Source organism: Solenopsis invicta, chromosome 8 (assembly GCF_016802725.1).
Source record: "Solenopsis invicta isolate M01_SB chromosome 8, UNIL_Sinv_3.0, whole genome shotgun sequence".
Lineage (NCBI taxonomy): Eukaryota > Metazoa > Arthropoda > Insecta > Hymenoptera > Formicidae > Solenopsis > Solenopsis invicta.
In genome coordinates, this window is record NC_052671.1 from 40,375 (window position 1) to 63,328 (window position 22,954).

General features: G+C 31.0%; 1 protein-coding gene, 1 long non-coding RNA gene and 1 pseudogene across 6 annotated transcripts in view; 2 read left to right on the forward strand and 1 right to left on the reverse strand.

Annotated features, from left to right (window-relative positions):
- The window catches only part of LOC105193077 (calcium-binding mitochondrial carrier protein Aralar1), a 30,048-nt gene extending 21,983 nt beyond the window's left edge, over nucleotides 1-8,065 (forward strand). For all 5 annotated transcript variants that reach the window (XM_026141333.2, XM_026141336.2, XM_011157406.3 and 2 more), the window contains 8 exons: nucleotides 129-204; nucleotides 933-1,051; nucleotides 1,127-1,297; nucleotides 1,613-1,753; nucleotides 1,856-2,050; nucleotides 2,136-2,238; nucleotides 3,672-3,762; nucleotides 6,469-8,065. In XM_026141333.2, the coding sequence (XP_025997118.1) occupies nucleotides 129-204; nucleotides 933-1,051; nucleotides 1,127-1,297; nucleotides 1,613-1,753; nucleotides 1,856-2,050; nucleotides 2,136-2,238; nucleotides 3,672-3,762; nucleotides 6,469-6,655 (1,083 nt within the window). In that variant the 3' untranslated portion in view covers nucleotides 6,656-8,065. The remainder of the gene's footprint in view (nucleotides 1-128; nucleotides 205-932; nucleotides 1,052-1,126; nucleotides 1,298-1,612; nucleotides 1,754-1,855; nucleotides 2,051-2,135; nucleotides 2,239-3,671; nucleotides 3,763-6,468) is intronic.
- Nucleotides 8,066-9,507: 1,442 nt separating this feature from the next.
- On the reverse strand, nucleotides 9,508-10,286 carry LOC120358475. The gene is made up of 2 exons (XR_005575419.1): nucleotides 10,022-10,286; nucleotides 9,508-9,882 (listed from the first exon to the last, which is right to left on the reverse strand). It is a non-coding gene; the product is annotated as an uncharacterized LOC120358475 (long non-coding RNA).
- A 4,457-nt stretch (nucleotides 10,287-14,743) lies between these two features.
- Nucleotides 14,744-22,406, forward strand: LOC105193079 (annotated as a pseudogene).
- Nucleotides 22,407-22,954: the final 548 nt, after the last annotated feature.

Consider the following 22,954-nt stretch of genomic DNA (forward strand, 5'->3'; position numbering starts at 1 on the left):
AATATCCATAAATTAGCAGTATGCAAAATTATAAATAAAATTTGCTTTTAAATCCGAAACGCGCATATTATAAGTCGTTTACAAAAAGCTAAGGAAACATTAAATACTTGATTTAATAAATATTTTAGAGTCCAGATGAACGTGGTATTATTGTACAAATGCTCGAAAGTGGGTACCGATTTGTGCTTGGTTCCATTGGTGGAGGTTTGTAAAAATATTTTTATTTATGACTTGTTAATTATATATTATATACACACATATAAATTTTGTAATAAATGTAATTTATATAAATATTTATTTGAATATAGCGTTTTATTACTATTATTATTATCGCGCTACAATATGTATATAGATAATGGAAATAAGAAAAAGCATCATTTGTTTATTTAAATACTATAATTATCTCTAAATTAAAGAAAATTTAGATAATATTGTGTGCCACTATTCAATATATCGCTTATTATTTCTTAATCAGGAATATGAAAAAGTGAAATTTATGTATGAGTTTGTATGTTGGCAGAGATTATAAAAATAATTCGATACGGTTTCACACAAGTATAAATTGTTTGTCGAATAATATATTATTCTCAATTTAATAATTAGTGTTTTTATATTAATCTATTACCAATTATCGATTGCTACAACTTTGCTTCCTACATTGTTTGTCTAATCTTTTTTTCGCATTCAAGATTATATTACAAAATATAAAACTGAGAGATTACAAACGCGCAAATAATAAGCTTGAAGTTAAATCAAGTTTTTTTTTACAGAACGCATGCATTTTAACATTTTTTTAGTATTAAGACAACTTGTAAATATAATACCTTTAGCTATTAAGCGCTATGTGAGGCAAATATTTATATAATATTTATATAATATTGGAATTATAATCAATAATAATAATTCATTAAAAATATTACTATCTTTCTTAGCTGTCGGTGCTACAGCTGTATATCCTATCGATCTAGTAAAAACAAGAATGCAGAATCAGAGGACTGGATCTTTTATAGGCGAGCTGATGTATAGAAATAGTTTTGATTGTTGTAAAAAGGTTAGAATTGAAAAGTCTCAGCATGTAACACTCTCTGCATTGTTAATCATAAAGCTGGTATTTTATGTTTGACAGGTGATCCGGCATGAAGGATTTTTTGGTCTTTATCGAGGTCTAATGCCTCAATTAATGGGAGTAGCCCCTGAAAAGGCTATTAAACTTACGGTTAACGATTTTGTCAGAGATAAGTTTATGGATAAAAATGGAAATTTACCATTGTACGGAGAAATTGTATCTGGAGCCTGTGTGAGTACTTGATACTTTCATATTTTTAATAATAATTACAGCTTTTGAGTTAAAAGTGTGACAAAAATGCCAATATGTGTGAATTTTTAAACAAAACGCACAAGATAAATTGAATAAACAGGAACAAATGTAAAATAAGAGTTTTTACTCTTAACGTGGTATTATTTTATTATTAGATTATTTTTTTAAGAGAAACAACGCAGTAATTCAAATTGACAGTAACGTATATTCTTCTATTGCACGTTTCACATTATTGATTCCAACTATAGAATGCATGCAAATAATGTGTCTGTAACGAGTCTGATTTTTTCATAGGCTGGAGCATCGCAAGTCATATTCACTAACCCTCTAGAAATAGTAAAAATTCGACTACAAGTAGCTGGCGAGATTGCGGGAGGATCAAAAGTTAGAGCGTGGGCCGTTGTCAAGGAATTAGGTCTTTTTGGATTGTACAAAGTGGGTAATGATAATAATCTTAATATCGATGTAAATTATGCGTTGTCTACACTTACTTTTACAAACGAAGATGTTAGCGATCGCTAATGGAATTTTTTATAGGGTGCTAGAGCTTGTTTTTTACGAGACGTGCCATTCAGCGCAATTTACTTCCCTATGTATGCTCACACGAAAGCGCGATTGGCCGATGAAGGGGGTTACAATACGCCATTGTCGCTTCTCGTTTCCGGCGCGATCGCCGGTGTACCTGCCGCAGCGCTGGTCACTCCTGCGGATGTGATAAAAACGAGATTACAGGTATATTTTTCTCACTCTAATTACCAATACATTCAAAACTTACCATTATTTTATGATTTAGCTGTAATATACATATGTGTTCTAGGTCGTAGCTAGAGAAGGTCAAACCACGTACAATGGACTACTAGATTGCGCAAAGAAAATATACAAAGAAGAAGGTGCCAGGGCATTTTGGAAAGGCGCGACAGGTATATTATTTTACTTTAATATGCATTTTAGACAAGTAAAGCTGCTGAAACAATTAATATTTCCTATATGCACATTGGGAAGATGTTTCAAAACACTAATAAATTATACTTCATATATCGGTAAACTGGTTAATGTTATTACAAAAGAAATAAGTAAACTACCCAGAAGGATTTTCTGTTTCCTTCTTTTTATTAGAAATGATTACAGAAATGATTTTTCCTATTGTAAGTTATAACATATTATTTTGATAAGTAATCAAATCGGTTACAATCTGCTTCTATAAGGACTAAAAATGTAACAGATTCATGGTTTTTTCGTTATAATTTTCAAAGTATCGTTAGTAATATATTTTGCTTTGGTCGATTGCATGCACGGGGGATCAACCCTGCTGCATCTTTCAACCTTATTTCCTACTTCATGACCCGGCGATTTACTTATCAGTAAGTATTCGTTCTTTTCGTCTTTCTTTTATAATTCATGTCTTTATTCTCGTATTTCCCAATCTGCAATAAACATACTTACTCTTTGTATTCAGACCGTTTATCAAATTTAACATGTCCCGCATGATATCTTACATATGTACTTATTTTAAGCTGTAATTCTGAAAATACACATTAATAAAATATATACTATTTTAGGACATACGATATGTACGATACCTACGTATTATCAGATTACTGCAACATTTTCATACCTTTAGCAATAATAATAATTTATTTATTATTTATAATTTATAATATAATTATAATTTATAATATTAAGTTTTGTTAATGATTTTAATACTGTTCTCTCGAAAAAGAGCAAATATTGATTGTTTTTCACAATTTTACATCGCTATATTGAGAAAAAGAATACTTACAAAATAATATTGCTAAAATTTTTATTTACGCAAATAATAAGTTAATTGAGAAAGAAAGAAAGAGAGAGAGAGAGAGAAGAAGAGAATAAAAATCTTGTGTTATTTCCTGTTGTGAATGATACAATAAATTAAAAATTATAATTTATAAATCATAGATACTTTGTCTTACAAATTTATTGATATAAATTTGTCTACGCGTAAATATAAGTTTTTTACACTCCCTACAATAATTATTTTACATAGATTGTAATACACGATTGTGCTTAAATCAAAACATAATGTAATAATATACTAAAGTCACATAAACGCTCATAACAGAATAGTTGCGTGTAAATTACTCTATGTCACTCTATATTTTTCTCAACTTCTGCAGTATATTATTTATGAATCTTCGCGTAGCGTAAACATCCTACACATACACAAAATTTGAAAAAATAGCCATTGTATTAACATGCTTGTCATCAAAACGTCCCAAATCTTTATTTGGACAAAGAATATGAAACATTGCATTCAAAGCTATATGTGTACATATTCGTACAATATTTAACAACACATTTTTTTCTATTCTTACAGCTCGAGTGTTCAGATCGTCACCTCAATTTGGTGTCACTCTCTTCACCTATGAGTTGCTGCAAAGGCTGTTTGTTGTCGATTTTGGAGGATCGTAAGTATACGATATAACTCACAAAATATAGTAAATTGAAAATGAATAAATTGGTTTAATCAACATCAAATATTATATATCAGTACAATGAGTATAAATAAGCCATACAAATAAATAATTCAAGTTTTTTTTAATAAATTCAAGTACCAAAATGTTATTAATTGTTATATAACTGTTTAGTTTTACAAATATGCACAATAATGTTTATCTTTTTTAAAAATTGAGCCATACGACACACAGTTATATCAATTCTGTTCAGTCGTTATAAATATATGTATATTAAACTACACAAATTGTTAGCTATCTGCAAGTAAACCAACAGAGCAAAGCTTAGGTTTTACTAATAGAGCTTCCAAGCTTACAGATTCTGCTCGATTTCTATTCTATTATTTTATTTTTTTGTTATATCTTTACCATATTCTATAAGAACAGCACGCAGATATATCCTCAATAAATCTGTCAGTTTTTTTATTATGTAACAAACAAATTTCTAACAAGCACTTTATGGAATGTTTAATAATGTGCGTGCAAGCATATACATATATAAATATACATTAGTAAAGAATGACGACGATATTACACCCTTTTTAGCCAAATCTCTTTAGTCGAATAAAGAAATATTATTTTATTTGCATGCTTAGTATATTCTACGTATCTTTAACAAAAATAGGTTTTATATATAATCGAGATTTAAAACTGTCTCAGTCCATGAAAAATAATTAAGGGAGCATTTACACCTAGGAGGCCAAAAAAATGGCAATATTATAGAAATTTTTTTGGGGAAACTGTTGGAGTTACCGAATTAAAATTTTTTTAGTTAAAAATATATTTTTTGAAGAAACTTCATGATTTTTTTTATTACAAAATTAACAGAGATATGTTGTCATAAAGAAGCAGCCCTGAAAAAATCGCCCAAAACGGCACCAGATGTACTTTCGCCAAAAATCAACTGAAACAAAAAATGTTTATGGAATATTAAAATATATAATAATATCTTTGGCATATCGTAGTCGATTTTAAAAATATTCATTTTTGACAAAATGGTGGGCGTTTAAACTTAAAGTTGCGATTTTTAAGACAAAATCCGTTTGTTTTTTCGCTTTCCTCAAAAAACTATGAGGTCTAAAAAAAACCCCTATGATACGCGATAGATAATCATGTGTAGAATAGCCAGTATAAATTTTAAGCAAATTGGCTTAGTGGTTGTCGAGATATTTCTGGTACTAGTGAACAATGTCGTTTGAACAATGTCGTTTCGAGAAAAACACGTTTGAATATTCAACCTATATTTTTGTTAATAAAACATGAAATTTTTTTAATTTACACAGAGTCGTCAATTCCAGGCCCATAATACAAGTCCTCTACAGTAGATGCGATGCCCATATCCTCTAAATTTTGTTGTCGGCGACGTATTCGTGCTTCTTTCGTCTGTTCCTGCGCGCGTATCTCGGCTTGTGGTATGCGGCGATCATCTTCGCGCGCAACATATTAGTGTGCATTCGGTCCGGGAAAAATGCCCATAATGCTCATTATTTGTAATATTGAAGTTACACCATCGTTGAATATACAAGCAGCTATGCATGCAGCAATTTCTACTGTAATAGCACCGCTGTGCATTGTTTTTAAGACTATTTTCCAAATTATATTGTTAACACTTTTATTGCTATTCTGAGTATAGCCACAAACACACTGCTCTATATAATAACGCGTCTTTACTAAGGTATTAGACACGAAATCGAAGGGACGGATCGTGGTCCAACCACAATATTTTAGCGTCGCGTGGCGCGGTGCGGCACGCTAATGTGCTATCAAGGCTATAATTCCGTCATTTTTCGGAATTTTGACTTGAAATTTTTACCAGACATTCTCGAAATATTAAACGTTATAAATATGTAATAATCAAAAAATCGATTTTTTTTTTATCTTTCTAGGTGTATATGCACCCTTAAAAACAATATCTTTAATACAATACATTCTGTAAAATTATGAAATATAAGCTGTACAAAAAGAATGCCAATATATTTGGAAATCTCTAACCACAGATATCTATACTAAACTAGATCGCTAACCTGTGGCATTAGCATGTGATAGTATTGAGGCAAGAAGGATATCCGGTTTCAGCCACGTTACCTACAACAAAATGGCCGCTCCAATGCCGCTCTAATGCCGCTCTTGCTTGGCATTATGGCACGATATCGAAAAAACACATTCGATAATCACAATTAATATGCTCAACGGTGCTCAGCGGTCAACCGGCTCAGTTGTCAAACCTGTCAAACACATACGCACTAACCTAATCTACGCGTAGACGCCATTTTCTTGTTGGGTAAGATGGCCGAATCCGAATATCCTGCCGGACACAGCTATTCAGCCGAAGGTAGCGATCTAGTTGTTAGATAGATATCTGTGTCTCTAACACAAAAAAACTTCATATAATTTATTTGTTTTTATCATAAAATTATACATGTATTTGCAAACTAATGTGCCTGCGACAAATGATAAGGACTTTTACAAGTTTGATTAAAATTTCTCATTCATTATTATGAAAATTTAGGATAAAAATCAATGATGTAACTACTTAATTATAATTAGTTGTAGATAATTATCGTACATTTAGTACAAACTTTAAAATTTACGCAACCTGTTTACTATTGAGATATTTACGTTTTAATTTATAAATCACAAAACAAACTTTTTTATTTACAGCCGACCTACCGGTTCGGAACAAAAGGTGCCTACTATGGGAGTCGCTGATGAAATTCGATCAACAAATCCAGATCATATAGGTGGCTACCAAGTAGCTTTACCTATCTTTACGGGTATAGAAACCAAATTCGGTCTTTGCTTACCTAGATTCCAAGTCGTAACAGCTGCGCAGAAAACAAACTTGTAGCAATCTCTGCCATAAATAACGAGTACCGAAAATATATTGTGTGCTTCATTGGTATGAAGCAGATGTGATGTAAGCGTAAGTTTTACAATCTACAAATTATGAATCCCCGTTCTCCATCTTCTCAACAATCACCGGTACCACACATACCACGTGAAATTGGCACAAGACGGAATGATCGTTGTTGATAATAATTTACAACATGTACGACATGTATATGATTGTAGTGTGCATAATTATAAAATGGATCGAGGAGAAGTACAAAATCCGTCGTTGCGGAAATGTCCAAGAACGTAACAGCTGAGTTTATGCAATTGACACAGAGGCAAAACCGATGGCACTGGAAGTATTTATTTCCATTCTATATAAATATGTTGTATTGAAAATTGATGCCATCTGTATGTAATTATTTTACAAAGTGTGTGCGTGTGTACAAAGAGAGAGAAAGAGAGAGAGAGAGAGAAAAAGAGATTTATCGACAGTTTGTTATTGCTAACTTTCTACCGATACGTTTCTATCGATACGCGTACGTATAATAATTAATCGAATGTGTGTTTGTTAAATAGCGAATGACTAACGTCAACGAATATGAGTTTGAGATTTTAGCGAGAATTGTAATCCGCGATGGCCCCGTATCATGTATATTTATACGTATGTTTATAAAGCTCAAAGACTAATAACAAATTAGGCCTCTATAATTACATTTATTTATCCAAAAGCCTAGTTGTATAGCTCTCACATTTGTTGAATAAATGACCAGTAAATTTGTTTTCATCATTTGCTTGGCATAAAACTACAATGAGTTGTTGACAAATAATATTTATATATATTTATTAGTTATTCGAAAAAAAATAAAGAAGAAGAATGTTAATATTGTTATTATTAACATTACAACAAAATGTGATGAATTTATGTTCTGTTAATAAATAATATCTTTATTGGAGTAATATAAAAATTAAATGGGTCTTATTTTTTACTAATGTAATTAATTGGACACAATCAATTTGGTTATATTTTACACTAACGCAGAAATAATAAGTAAATGATATTATTGCAATTACAGTTTTCATTTAAATAAATTTATTAGCATACAGATACCAATTCTACAATTACATTAATTGAAAAGAAGAACGCACATAACTTTCAGCAAATTTTTCGATAAAGGTGTGCGTGTGCGTGTGCGTGTGCGTGCGTGCGTGTGCGTACGTGCGTATGCTCGTGCGCGTACGTGCGGGCGTATGTGTGTGTAACAAACAATAAAAAATTTTCCAAAAGGACCTGATCTATCTATCTATAAAATAGACAATATAAAATGACTTTTATTGTATGTTATATCTATATAATCTATTACAAAGACGATAGAATCTTAAACAAATTGGAAATATAAGATGACAAAGATCATTGTTTATAAGAGAAGATATATATATATATATATATAATTGAATACATTTTTTAAACCGTTTAAAATTTGTGATATATCCTAAATAAAAAATTTTCTAAATTAACTTGTGTTAATCGTTAGACGATTACATTTCGCCGTAAGTTTGCGATAAGCCCAACAAATTCGACTATGTTTAGAAATTACTCATTAACTATTGTGAATATTGGAAAATGATACAAAACTTTTCGACTCAGTTTGGTCTACTCTATCTTTAGGTAAAAATTCAATCAAAAACTCTGTGTGTATGATATATGTGTATATATAGATGACTCCAAAGAGAGTCAAAACGTTCGTTTTGTAATTTTGAATTGAATAAATAATTCAATATCGATACTTGTGATTGCGCACTTTGACCCGCGCTGACTCTCATTAGCCTATTTTCCAATCACTAAATGTATTTAAATTTCCAGAATTCGGAACTAATTAATTGTTCAATATTTCTTACAGCTTCTATTTCCATTTTATATAAAAAATAAAATATTTTACATTAATATTTGAAATAATAAATCGTGTGACTTAAAAAAACTTGTACAAATTTATTTGTCAATTTAATATGCTTATCTTAAATCAACTTTTAATTCGACTTGAAATTTGGTTTGTTCAAGAAATGTTTAAGATCAACTTAAATGACTATGAATTCAAAAGTAATAAAAAAATTTCAAGATGATGTGAAATAAGATACGTTCATGAATCATATTGTGTGTAGTAATGTTAATATGGAAAGGAGCGCGTTGCGAGGAGTAACTAAGAAGGATAGGTGACACAATAAAAAATGCTAATTTTGGAATTAACATGACATTTATTCTAATTAATAATTAACAGTCAAACAAATATTCTATATTTAATTGTTACTCGCGTATAATTTGAATTTCTTAAGAAAATGAAAGAAAGCGGTTTTACTGTGCAAAGCGAAAGAGTGTTCACGCGTGGATTTACGAAACGAAGAAGACCGTTTGTTCGAAAGGTATAAAGCAATGAGTTTGTATACTTTCCAATATAAATAAGGGTGTTACACACTTGCGCAACAGATGCACTTGACAATAGCGATTACAATAGTATTGTCTGTCAAAACCAATCAGGGCAACAATTTGTGGATATTATCTTATCAGAAAAAACGAAAGGGGTGTCGTAACATTGTCGTGACTGGAATTGGCTAACACGTGTGCGACAATAGCAACATCTAGAAATGGTTGTTATTGTTGCACGGCTATTTTTTTTCTATGTCTGGTTTAACGAATTTTTGCCTAACAATGCCAAAGATTCGAGAATTACAATTTTACGTTGAGCATAAAATTTATTCAATTCTCTGCTTATGTACCTCGGATTGCCAGTGCGGAGTAGAGTCCCTCTATATAGGGACCCTAGTCCAGAGTTTTGTCATAATCGATGCTTTGAATATATTGTAACAACTTAAGATTGTTTTTTTTTTTGTTTACCAAAGAAGAGGAAAATCTTTGCTATGTCCACATCCAGGACAGACGAGACCATCCTTGATCGGCCAGTGCTGATTAGATGCATATTGCGTTCTGCACAAGGCTGCCCGAACTGAACAACCGAGGAGGAGAAAACGCCTTGGAGCCCATACTCCAACGTGTGAGGGATTCGATACAAACACAAACAAAATCGTTGAAAAGCTTTTCTATAATTATATTGATACCATAATTTGCCACTCGCATTAATTTATTTATCATTTAATACCATGAACGGTTCGTAATATGTGGCTTCTTTTTCACCAGGAAACGTTTCTGTTATTTCCTTTGTTAACGCTTGAAACTTTGCACTTGAAATACTGAAACATAAAATATATTGAAAAATAATTTTGATTTCTTTTTATCACATATTACATATAAAAATTTAATTAATGAAACTAACTACAAAGGCTCTATGATTATCAAATACAAATATTTAATTAATCAAATTTGACTTACTGTAAAGTACAAAGTTTTTGTTGTGGAGGAATTTTTAACAGAAAATTATCTATTTTTGTTCGAATTATAAAGTCGTGCTAATAGATTAAGAGCATTCGGGGTTAAAAATCCGTGCTGCATTTGGATAGTCAAAATGAACAGAACTTTTGCATTTTCAATTAGAAAGTTGTACAATTTCTACACAAATAAAATATAATTATAACTCATATTAATTTAAATTAAATAAAAATATAAATCAAATCTATAATGTAACAATTATTTTAAAAATAACAAACCATCTCGTTATAAATTTTAATTCTATGTTGAGTATTATCCAGTTGCTCTTCCGATTGAATATTTTCAGGTATTGACACTACCTCAGAAAGTGATGAACCACGTAATAAATCTTCGGTCTAAATTTAGAATTTATGTGAATATATATACATATAAATACCTACTGATAAAGATTTAAAAATATTAAATAGTTATAAGTTATAGGTTTAAATATACAAATATAAAACGCATATAAACATATACATAAATATAAACGTAAAAAGAAATACATCAGTTCGATCAATATATTAATAACCTTTTTTTTAATTATAAAAATAATAATGGGTAAACTAATGCCACTGGCGATTATTGGTTATATTGAATTTGTGATGGCTGTGTGGAAAATAAATACTCTTTCTCTCCTGTATTCTGAGAAGTTTGAGATGGCATTAAAGATCTCTCATACTTTTTCTCATTTTCTAATGTCTAAAAAATAAATAAGGTGTTTTTACTATGGTTAATGAACGGCTTCAAAAATAAATTTAATTCAAGTTTTTCTGTAGCAGCCTACATCTCAGCGAGAAGACTATTTTCTTTTCTTAGACGATAATTTAATTTATTAATTGATACTTGTAATGGACACATCGATACTTTTGATGATTTGAAAGTCTGTACACTATCAGCATTCCACTTAAAAGATATATCGTAATTTGAAATTGTTTCTTTTTCTCTTAACATTTTATATACTCTGCCACTCGTTACAGCGAAAAGAATACCTTGATCCTAACAATCTTTTCGTAATTTATGAAATAGTGGCCCAAACAATAAATTACTTAATTGATCCTTTAAAGGTATATATAAAAAGAAGTGTCCATTTTGTTTTAAAAAATTCTCAAGAAAAATTTACGACAAGATGTACATGTTTTGCATCTAGCAGTTTCAAAATCTAATAGAATCAAGCAATTCGGACAATAGTAAAATGTTTTAATAATTGCAATGTTAAGAAATTCTTTTAAAAATTTATATGTTTGATATGTTTACTGTTTCTGGAATATGACAATTAATAAGTTTCAATAGGTCTTCTAATACAACATTTGATAAATTATGTCGAATCATAAAACTCTAAGAAAATTATTTTCTTTCTTTGTAAGTAAAGCTCCTGGATAAATAGATACTTTTTCCTGAAAAATTTACATAAATACTGTAGTTTAATTAAAAATCTAAAAATTAAATATTTGCCTAACTGAAGTATATTTCCTTAATTATAACATTTATTATTTTCAGTATAATATTTATTATTTTTAAATACTATTAAGTTTAAATAATTGAAAATTAAAATAAAATTTTATAAAAATTAAACCTGAGAGACAAAGTAAAGTTTATGTTAATAAAAGTTATGTTGGTGGGCATAATTAAATAAACAAAATAATTAGAATAATGAATAAACTCCCCTCATTAATTTGATTTTTATGATCATTTATAACATTATTAGAATTCTCGTATAATTCAGCATTTATTTGAGGCTTGTCTTCATTATTTTCTTCATTTTCATTATTTTCAACATAAAATATATTTTCAAGTAGCTCATCTACAATCACGTGATTTAGCATCTATTCAAACAAATATTTTTAATTATAAAAAAACATTATTTTTAATTGTAAAATATTTATATCTTATAAAGGTAGGGGAGAGTGGGGTAAATCGGACTTAGCTGTAGTTCTTGCTCTCTATAAGGCGCAAATAAAGTCCGATCGTAAAACTGAAAGTGCCAATGGAAACATAACTTAATTTCCTTCATTTTTGCTTACCATTTTGACGTATCTCTTATCTGTGTTAAACTATAACAAAAAATATAAAAACGCTTTTTCTTGTCCGATTTGGAACTACTGGTTCAAAATCGAACCACCCCTTAATCTAAATAGGACACTTTCATTTTTATCAACTTTTGAATAAAATTTTAAAAAATTATAATGCATTTTTTTAGTATTGAATAAAAATAAGCAATATGACAGTAAAAAATTAAAATTTTATTTAAAAAAACAAATTAGTAACAGTATTTATATAGTTAGACGTTTCTAAGTCATGTCATGATATTGTTATAATATAATTAGAGAAGTCAATAAAATTAAATTATTCCGAGTCTGATGACCCATAATATTTTATTAATTTAACATTTCTAGGACCAGATTCCCTAATAGCACAAGGATGTTCATGGGACGTCCTAAGGACAACCTGTCGGGACAAGCAGAATATCCTGGGGATTATCTGTTACAGTCCCGGGACGTCCCGTGGACTAGCAAATGAGCGCCTCATTCTTGCCCATGGACATCCTGTGGTCATCCCATCGAGAGTCTTAACCCTTAAACACACCGATCCTATAAAATACGGAAACACATTTTTGAGTCTGGGAGACTTTTTCAACTTTGAGAAGCTATAACTTTGATTACAATCAATATTTTTCTACAATTTTTTTTTTAAACGAAAGTTCAAAATCTCAGGAGTGTGACTGCACAATCGGCATTGCCAAAAAATAATTTATTGAGAAGTTATAAAAGAAAAACCATTAAGCAAAAATGAGAAATTGGTCAAAAATCCACTTTTCCTTCTAAAATCATATCTTTGCAACAAAAAACATTTAAGGTCTTTCAAATACAGTGTTTTAAAGCTAAAGAGTCACATTTTTTAAATAAAATTTGACAAAATCATTCCTTTTAAAAGGTATAATTATGTAACATGAAGTATTTTTGGGCATCTAAAAATTCACTTAAAAAAAAATCATATCTTTGCAACAAAAAACTTTGAAGAACTTTCAATACGGCGTTTTAAAACTAAAGATTTATACTTTCAAAAAAAAAAGTATGTCATTGTCATTTCTATTAAAAAATGTACTTATATAACAAGGCGAATATAAGGTATTTTTGATTAAATCATGTCTAAAATTGAAAATTGATATGTTTCATGATATACTCGTATTTCGAAAATTTCGCTCCTTTTTCTACAGCATTTTATAGTATTTCAACTTTAGACAGAATATATGCGAGTAACATCCGCAAATCGACCTGTTCGAACGTATTTTGACCAGCTTTTTTGTGTAAAATACTCATAAAAAAAGTTTCACTTACACACTATGTGGGTCGCATTAACCCTAACAAAACTTTGCTGCCGTGCCGTTCGAATTCTAGTTGACCAAAAAAGTTGATCAACAATATCAATCAAAAGAGGAGATTTTAAACTTTTTTTACATCTTGGTTCAAACCTCCTATCTCATTCCGTTTTCACATAGCAAGCGTTCAAAACTTCATATGGGGTCTCTCAGACCCACTTACGTGTTTAAGGTTTAAAGATGTCTATTTGCAATCCTCGGGACAAACGCATTTCAGAACCATTTTAGGATATTTAAGGAATATCTGCATAAATATATTATTATATTATTATATTATTATATTATATTATATTATTATATTATTACGCTACATAATTCTAATGAGCAAAACAATATTTTAATAACATTTTAAAAATCATTTTTCGCAAAAAAAAATGGAAATTTTTTTTCGGAAATTTCCAAACGGTCACTTGTCCAAGTCGCGACTCCGGTGAACGTTACTTGACCTCCGTGATCGCTGCCGCTCCATAAACATTTTTCTCTAAACGTATGCTTGCAATCGCTTTGTTCAAAAGATATTTACGCGCGGTTGCGTTCACTTACTCGCTCATTCGAACTTGAAGAAGTTTACTAGGCACTTTGCGCCGATATTTGCCGTCCAGCGGATGTTCGGCCAGACGGTAGACGGCCCCCGGAGGGGAGAGGGGAGAGGATGTTGGAAGACAGTTCGTTACAAATGTGCTACTTTTAACATGCAAATAATATTTAAATAATCACATTTACATTAAATTTTATTATTCGCGGGCGTATATTTGTTCTAATAATATAAACTTGAAGATGTCACGGTCATCTCGATATTTGACAAGTTAAATATAACATACTTAAAGTGACAGAGAGAGAGAGAGAGAGAGAGAGAGAGAGAGACAGAAAGTTTAAATGGGAATGTGTTGTCCGTGTATTGTTGTCAGTCATTTAAGCGCAGCAGGCGCCTCACGGAAATACCCGCGTGTAAGAGTGAGTTGCGCCGCCCCTATGTACTACTTGTATCCGACCCGTCATACACTAACTAATTCTTATAATTTGAAAACTAAGCTCCAAACAAATTTTTGTCAAATAAAAAATTGTCTCAGAATTCAATTACAAATATGCCAGTTTCGGAACCAATATGTTATTTTGAATCACCCTGTATTTTATCACTTTGTTGAACCGGTGTTGCAAACTTCTATTTATTTTTATAAAATATATACATATACATATATTTAAAGTATAATTTTCCTCAGAAAAGAGATAATTAACAAGATTGAAGTAACAGAAACAATAACAAAGTACTTTGATTTTAGATGGCGCAATTAGTACAAATGGTTTAAAATTATCAAGACTTGTTGGACAACAAAAATGATCAAAGAGTCAAAGACTGGCCGATGATGAGTGGCCCATTGTCTACTTTGATAATCTGCTTGTTTTACGTTTATTTTGTTAAAATTGTGGGACCCAAATTGATGAAAGATTGAAAGCCTTTCGATCTGAGAAGAGTAATGATGTTTTACAATATCTTACAAGTAATATTCTCCATAGGCATGTTCAACAAAGTAAGTTGCCTAAAGAGTTTATATTTATTTAGGAGAAACTCATTAAGATATTTTATCCTTTTTCTTATTTGCAGGCTCTCTCGAGTTAGGGAAGACAATATTCTTTTAGGTGTCAACCGGTGGATTACTCAAACAGTCCGCATGCACTACGCGTGGCACGATGTTGCTGGTGGTACTATATGTCGAAGTTCGTTGAGCTTATAGACACAATATTCTTTGTGTTGAGAAAAAAAGAACAAACAAATTAGCACACTCCATATTATACATCACGGCTGCATGCCTATGTCCGTCTGGTTTGGAGTTAAATTTATTCCTGGTAAGCATACGATCATTATTATCTTTGATTTACAAAACACATTTTATGAATATAATATAAATTTATAATATATTTAAGACGGTAATTTGTATACGACAAATGAAATATAAGTTGTGTCAAGACGGTCACAGCAAGATCTTGGTGTTGAAATAATATTTTATATGTGATTTTTATACACAGCTTTAAAATATTCTTGGCTGAGATAATAATTTTTACAACAAATTTTTCATTTTCTTTGGGGTAAAGAAAATTTGCGAGATGCTGGTTAGCATCGGTATTATTAAAATTAATTTTTAATTTTAATTATGTGGTAATATTGTTTTCAAGTTTATTTTCAAAAGCTGTGTTTGAAACCGAAAAGGTGCGCAGTTAGAATGCATTGGGAACTGTATATAAAAATCATGTATGTAGTATCCTTTGATATATAATATTCACTTTATTGCTAGCACTTCGATACAGACAGTAATTCGTATACCACGTGCGTCCGGCTCGCAGCCATGCTAGTCACTAGTCTCTACCTAATGCATCTCTACGCGTGCGCCTTACGCTTACCGTTCAGTAGCGTATCTATACACTACAATGTATAAAATATTATTTCAACACTAAGATCTTGCTATGACTGTCTTTGTCCATATTCTATTTAATATGTTATATACAATCGATTCACATCCATCGTCTCGAAATTTGAGTCTACATATAAAATTTTACAATATCATCATCGATATAAGAAATCATGTTTAATTTTGCAAATATCCATTTATAAATTTAAATTTTGTAATATTGATTTCACATTTACTGTAATTAAAAATCTTTTTTCATTCTTTTCACTCTTTGTTTGTGTATAAATATGCTTTTTATTTTCTTCAATAGTGATATTTAATGTATAGCCTCAAAATTTTCCCGTAAACCAAATTGAAATAAATTTTATATAATATTCAATTTCGTTAATAAAATTTATAAGACGCAATTTCTCCTAATATTGATAATCTTCATTTTTTGCAGGTAGTCACGCTTCGGTTTTGTGAACACTTTTGTATATACACATCATAATGTATTTGTATTATTTCCTGGCGGCGCTCGGACCAAAAATACAACCATATTTGTGGTGGAAGAAATATCTAACCGCTGGTCCAGTTTGTTCTAGTAATACTCCATACGTTCCAACTACTTTTCATCGATTGCAATTTCCCGACAATCTTTATCTGGTGAATTGGCATGCACGCTGTAATATTCTATTTCCTCGTAACTTTTATAACGAAGTATACACCAAAAAGAAGAATTTGTTGAAATCTGTATTACCTGCGTTATTTCTATCATACATTGTACATGTGAGAAAATAGCAACAGCAATAGAAATAACGCAGGCAATTATAAGGGGCATTTTTACTAAAAACAAAAAAAGATTGACAAGGAAGGGTCTAAGAAATATTAATATTTTATTAAATATCTTAATGAGTTTCTACTAAATAAATATAAACTCCTTAAGCAACTTACTTTGTTGAACATCCATATGGAGAATATTACTTGTAAGATATTGTAAAACATCATTACTCTTCTCAGATCGAAGGGCTTCAATCTTTTATCAGTTTGAGTCCCACAATTTTAACAAAATAAGCATAAAACAAGCAGATTATCAAAGTAGGCAATGGGCCACTTATCATCGGCTAGTCTTTGACCAGGGTGTCCACTACCTGGAAAAACCTGGAAAGTCATGGAAAGTCATGGATTTCACATTATGCCCCCTGGAATCCTGGATTTTCCTGGAAATTTGATTAATTTGATCATTAGTCCTGGAATTTTTTGAAGTTTTACTTCTAAAATTTTATATTTTTTTGACAAAATAATTTCTTACATTTTTTAAATTTAGTTCATTAAAATCACAAATATTACGTTATATACGTCTTTCAAATTTGCGCACTTTTCATATACCATAGAGCATGCGCATGTTGTCATGGCGCATTTTCATATCACTATATGTACCTTACCGAAGTTAGGGAAAGATAGAGTATGGATGTTGGCATATTCCCTCCTTCACCCTTCCTCAGGGAAGAGTGAAGAGGGGAAGGCCGGGAAAGAACAGTGGGGAGGGGGGACTCTCACAGCGTGGCTAGACCGGACAGAGAGCCCTACCCTCTCTACTGTTGAGGAGGTATCCCGGTTCGGGTGGCTGGGGCTCGACTTTGGTCGAGCTCTGGCCGCTAACTCCGGAGGGGGGTTCCTGCTCTCGGGCGGGAACTCGTTTGGGCTAGGACGGATCGCGGTGCATGCTAGTTCGATCCCGTGATCCGTCCCGAGCCCAGACGCCAAAAAAAGTTGAATTTTAGTGAGTATGCCGGCTACTACCTAGGTCAGCGAGTCTCACATACCCCGCATTCCTGTCCCCACAGGACCGGGGACTCATAAACGCGTTTCCCAACTATAAAAAAAAAAAAGTGGATGTTGGCATATGCGGACGATTTAGTGTTACTAGCGAAAAATAGGGAGGCTATGGGTGACATGATGGGAACTTTAGGAGGGTTTTTAAGAGAGAGGAATTTAAAGCTGAATACAGATAAATCGAAAATGATGGTGTTCAATAAAGATAGAAGGGAAAGAGAAGGAAATGGGAATGGTGAAAGAAAGAAATCGAGGAGGTGCAAACATTCAAATATCTTGGTTTCAATTTTAATAGGAGAGGAGATTATGATTATTATATAAAGGAATTAAGGAGAAAAGAAAGATTGGCAGCTAATATGGGGATTAGGAGAAAGGATCTGTAGGGAGGATTTCATAAGGAGATGGATGTTGTTTAAGTATTTGGTGGAGAGTATAATGTTCTATGGGATGGAATTATGGGGGTGGGAGGAAAGAAAGGAATTAGAGAAGATTTCACTAGATTATATAAGATGGATGTTCCAAATAGATTTCTGTACATCAAGATATTTGATTACGCAAGAATTAGGGTTGGACAAGCGAAAAGTAGAATGGGGTATTAGAGCGAGAAGATATAAAGAAAAGATTGAAGAGATGGGAGAGATGGGTAAAAGTGTGCTGGTTGGAAAAAAGAAGGATGGATGGAAAGATTTATATGGAAGAGAGAGGGAAAAATATTATAATAGAAATGGCTTGTAGCGATAGATGGTATGCCAGGGATAGAGAGAGATTTAATTAAGGAACTAAGGAAAAGAGAGAATTGTTAATCGAGGTTAAATCAATATAATCTATTCCCTTTTAAGAACAGATAATTTAGTGCTCACAGACAGAGCAAAAAGTAACTTCAACGTTGGAGATAACCATATTATATAATGAGTATTAAACGTCTTTTCATCATATAAGGAATATCAAAAGTCTTTATGACTTGTATGTATATGTATGCACACATATAACCCATTGATTGGAATTGTTAATCAAACTTTAATCACTGAAACTATTCTCGAAAAGAATAGGATACATTTTTTTGTATATCTGGGATAAGTTATAATGAAATTAATTTTGTTTTTGCTTAAGAGCAAATAAATAATAAAAAATTTGAATTTTGCGTTCCTCGTGCAATAAATACATCTTTTACACTTTGTATTGTATGTGTAACATAGGAAACATATCTTGAAAATAACTAACTTTAAACGCAATTACAGTGCTGCCATTCAATTGTCGGATCAAAAAAGTGAATCTGACTTGTCTTTTGACAAAAAGCGATAAAAAGTAACCTTTTAATTAGGAAAATTGTAACATTTTTTAATCAAACTCTTAAAATAATTAGAACTAATGAAGCAAAAACATAATTACTCTTATTGTTTTCAAGTTTATTTTTGGATAACCTAGAATCCTAAATAGACAAATGGATGTGTCCTATGATAGCACCCATTGATCGAAGATTAACCTTGGCCGTGGACCAATGTGGACTCTATCCTCTTTGGAGAACAGTCCCTGCACCCATTGATTGAAGCTCGATCAAGAGCGTCAATCAACGCGGATTCTGTTCTCGAAAGAAGACAGTCCCAACACCCATTGATCGAAGATTAACTTTGGCCGTAGACCAATAATAAAAAAAATTTTTTTTTAATGATTTAAAATGAACTGCAGATACCCGTATCTTTTATAACTTACTCGATTAGCGCACTGTGCGCTGCATTTACATACTTCCGAATACTTTTGTCTACCCCGTTTACATCCACATAATCGCGTATGGCATTTTTTCTTGCATCTACAACTTCTTTTACTTAATTTTACACCATTTAATCGATTTTTTATGTCCTCCAACTCATCACTTAAGTTCTGCACCAGGGTGTCCACTACCTGGAAAATCCTATAAAATCATGGAACGTCATGGATTTCACATTATGCCCCCTGGAATCCTGGATTTTCTTGGAAATTTGATCAATTTGATCATTAGTCCTGAAATTTTTTGAAGTTTTACTTCTAAAATTTTATATCTTTTTGACAAAATAATTTCTTACATTTTTTAAATTTAGTTCATTGAAATCACAAATATTACGTTATATACGTCTTTCAAATTTGCGCACTTTTCATATACCATAGAGCATGCGCATGTTGTCATGGCGCATCTTTATATCGCTATATATACCTTATCTGACAGGTTTCCTAACCTAAATTCGTCAACTTTAACAATTGATATTTCACTTCGGGGGACAGAGTAGCAATTATTTCTGTCATTTTCTTTTATTTTGAGCAAAAAGTTTAATTTTATTGAAATTGGAGGTAAGACTCGTATAATTATCCAATGTAGAAATTTCGTTCCTATGGTTTGAATTATTTTCAGTAACAAAAAAACAAAAATTAAAGTAACAGTATTAACAATTACAGCGACTATTATAATTTTCTCAAAGGCGCCCGTCGTAGGAATTGTAATAGTCACCGTAATTAATAATATTATCACTTTAATTTTTGTACTGAAGATGATCCAAATTATAGAATCAAAACTTCTACATTGTTAATTTTTATTCAATAATAAAATTATTATTTGATTATTATGTACAGATTGACGGCTTCTATGATGTTAAAATTAATAAAATTTCAAGAAATCTGTCTTAAAAACTCTGAATTTCAAAACTGGCTACAGCCTATAACAGAGAAGCCAAATTATGCTCGCTGTATTTTATGTTATTGCAATATTTTTTTGAGTAATATGGGAAAGTCAGCTCTTGTAAGTTACGTGAAAAGCAAGAAACACATTGACCGATGTAATTTCATATCATTAAGAGATTTTTTAGCTACAGCTGACGATTCTGCTTCAGCTGTTTCTTCTATTTCTTCCTCTGAATCAGCTCAAGTAAATCCTGAATCTTCTTGATCCTATTGCTGAATCTTCGTCTACGTGTTTCTATACTAATCAATTTTTACCTAATCAATCGATGCAACATGGTATTGAAACATTTTTGAAAGATGATATTATAAAAGCTGAAGTACTATGGTGCATAGAAACTGTAATGACCCACAAATCATTGCGTGATTCAAAAAAAGACGTACGTGTTCTTAAGAAAATGTTTACGGATAATTACATTGCTCAAAAAATGCAACTGATGAAAACCAAAATTGGATATATTATTATGTACGGCGTCGCTTCTTTCTTTAAGAAGAAATTAATAGAAAATGTAAACCGTGCAACTTTTATTGCTGTTGGCTTTTACGAATCTTTCAACAAAGTTATAAAATGTCAACAAATGGATATAAATGTAAGATTTTGGTAAGATGAAGAAAAAGAAGAAGTAGGAACACGATACTTAACTTCACGTTTTCTTCGGCGCAAGAGCAACAGATCTTTTTGAAGCATTTAAAGAAGGTATTGGAAATTTTTTTGACAGAAAAATTGCTGCAAGTATCTATGGATGGACTAAACGTAAATTGGGCTTTCTTAAAATAATATAAATTGGAATTCTCAAACAACAAATTACTTGATATTGGAAGTTGCGGTCTCCATTCTTTGCATTGTGCATTCAAATCCGGTATATGTGCTACAGATTGAAACATTATCTCATACATGAGAGCATTGTATAATCTCTTCAAAGATGTGCCAGCTCGTAGAGCTTTATACATTTATTATTCTGGTTCTGATATTTTTCCACTTAAATTTTGCTCCATAAGATGGTTGGAAAATTGTGCAGTAGCTCAAAGAGCAATTGATGTCACACAATGCATTAAAAAATTTGTAGAAGGTTTACAACGAGACAAAATTGAACCAACGTGTGAAAGTTATAAAATAATTCTAAAATGCATTCAAGATCCTTTATTATGTGCAAAACTTGCTTTCTTCAAATCTCTTGCTTCCGAGAACCTTTTTTAAGGGAATTCCAGTCAAACGCACCTTTGGTTCCTTTTTTACATAGTGCTCTTTGTTTAATGTTGAAAAACGTACTAGAACGTTTTATGAAATCCGAAATAATAGACAATATGTCATCAATCTCATTAAAAGATGTTCAGACACAGGAAAATTTACTTTCAGCAAAAAATATTATATTAGGATTTGATACTCTAAAAGCAATAAAAAAGTCGACATTAAGAATGTAGATTTTCTTTAATTTTGACAAGATTGTAAGAAGTGTCTCCAGAAATTTGTTTCCAAATTAATGATACAATCTCCGTTAACATATACTTTGACAAAAGCTGTTACTTGCTTAGATTCAAGTCTCATAACTTAAAATTTAAATTTAGCCAAAAGACGTTTACACAATTTATGTAATATTAATGAAAACAATCGTTTAGCTGGATCAATAGTTGATATCGTAATTCGACAGTTTCGAGACCTTACATCGCGACCGTACATCATGGATACCATGAAATCTTATAATCGTAATGAAAAACGCTTAGATCACTTTTGGCGAAATATTGTAGGCCAAGATTTTAAGGAATTCATGAATGTAATAAAAATGATTTGTTGCCTTTCACATGGCAATGCAAATGTAGAACGAGGTTTTTCAGCAAATGCTGAATGTCTTTAAAAATATGCGGTAAGAATCCATAGTTGTGCGTCGACAAATATATGATGCCATATTACATGAAGGTATTAATGTTTTACAAATACCTAAAACTTTTTTGCTTATTGTTTGAAATACTCATTTCCGTTACATAGAAGATCTTAATCGACGTCGACAGCAAGCATCTGTTGTAGAACAAAAAGCGTCTATGAAAAGGAAAATAACTTTAGAAGTAACAGAATTGGAGAACAAACATTTAAAAATTCTAGAAAATGCTCAGAAAGAAGCAAATGCACTTAAAGAACAAATTGAAACTTTAAAAACATAGATATATGTATATATGTATGTAACTACTTTGTGCTTACTAAATATTCAATTATTTAATTATATATAAATATTATTTTTTTTAATTAGATATATTACGTTTGTTATTACAATTTTTAATAAGTTTATGTTTATATAGTTTTTGAACTATTTTTGTCTGAAAGAGATTTATGTTACATATGTTTTGTGATTATATAATACATATTTAAAGTATGTTAAAAAGTATGTTAAAAAATGTGAAATAAAATAAATTTATTTTAAAGCTATATTCAAAAATTCTCTAATCTTACCTGGAATTTTGATAAAAATTCCTGAAAAATCCTAGATTTTCATGGAATTGATTTATAAATTTTGAGTGGACACCCTGTTGACTCTCGAATCATTTTTGTTATCCATCAAATCTCAAAGAAGGGTCTATTATGAGGGCTAAGAAATATTA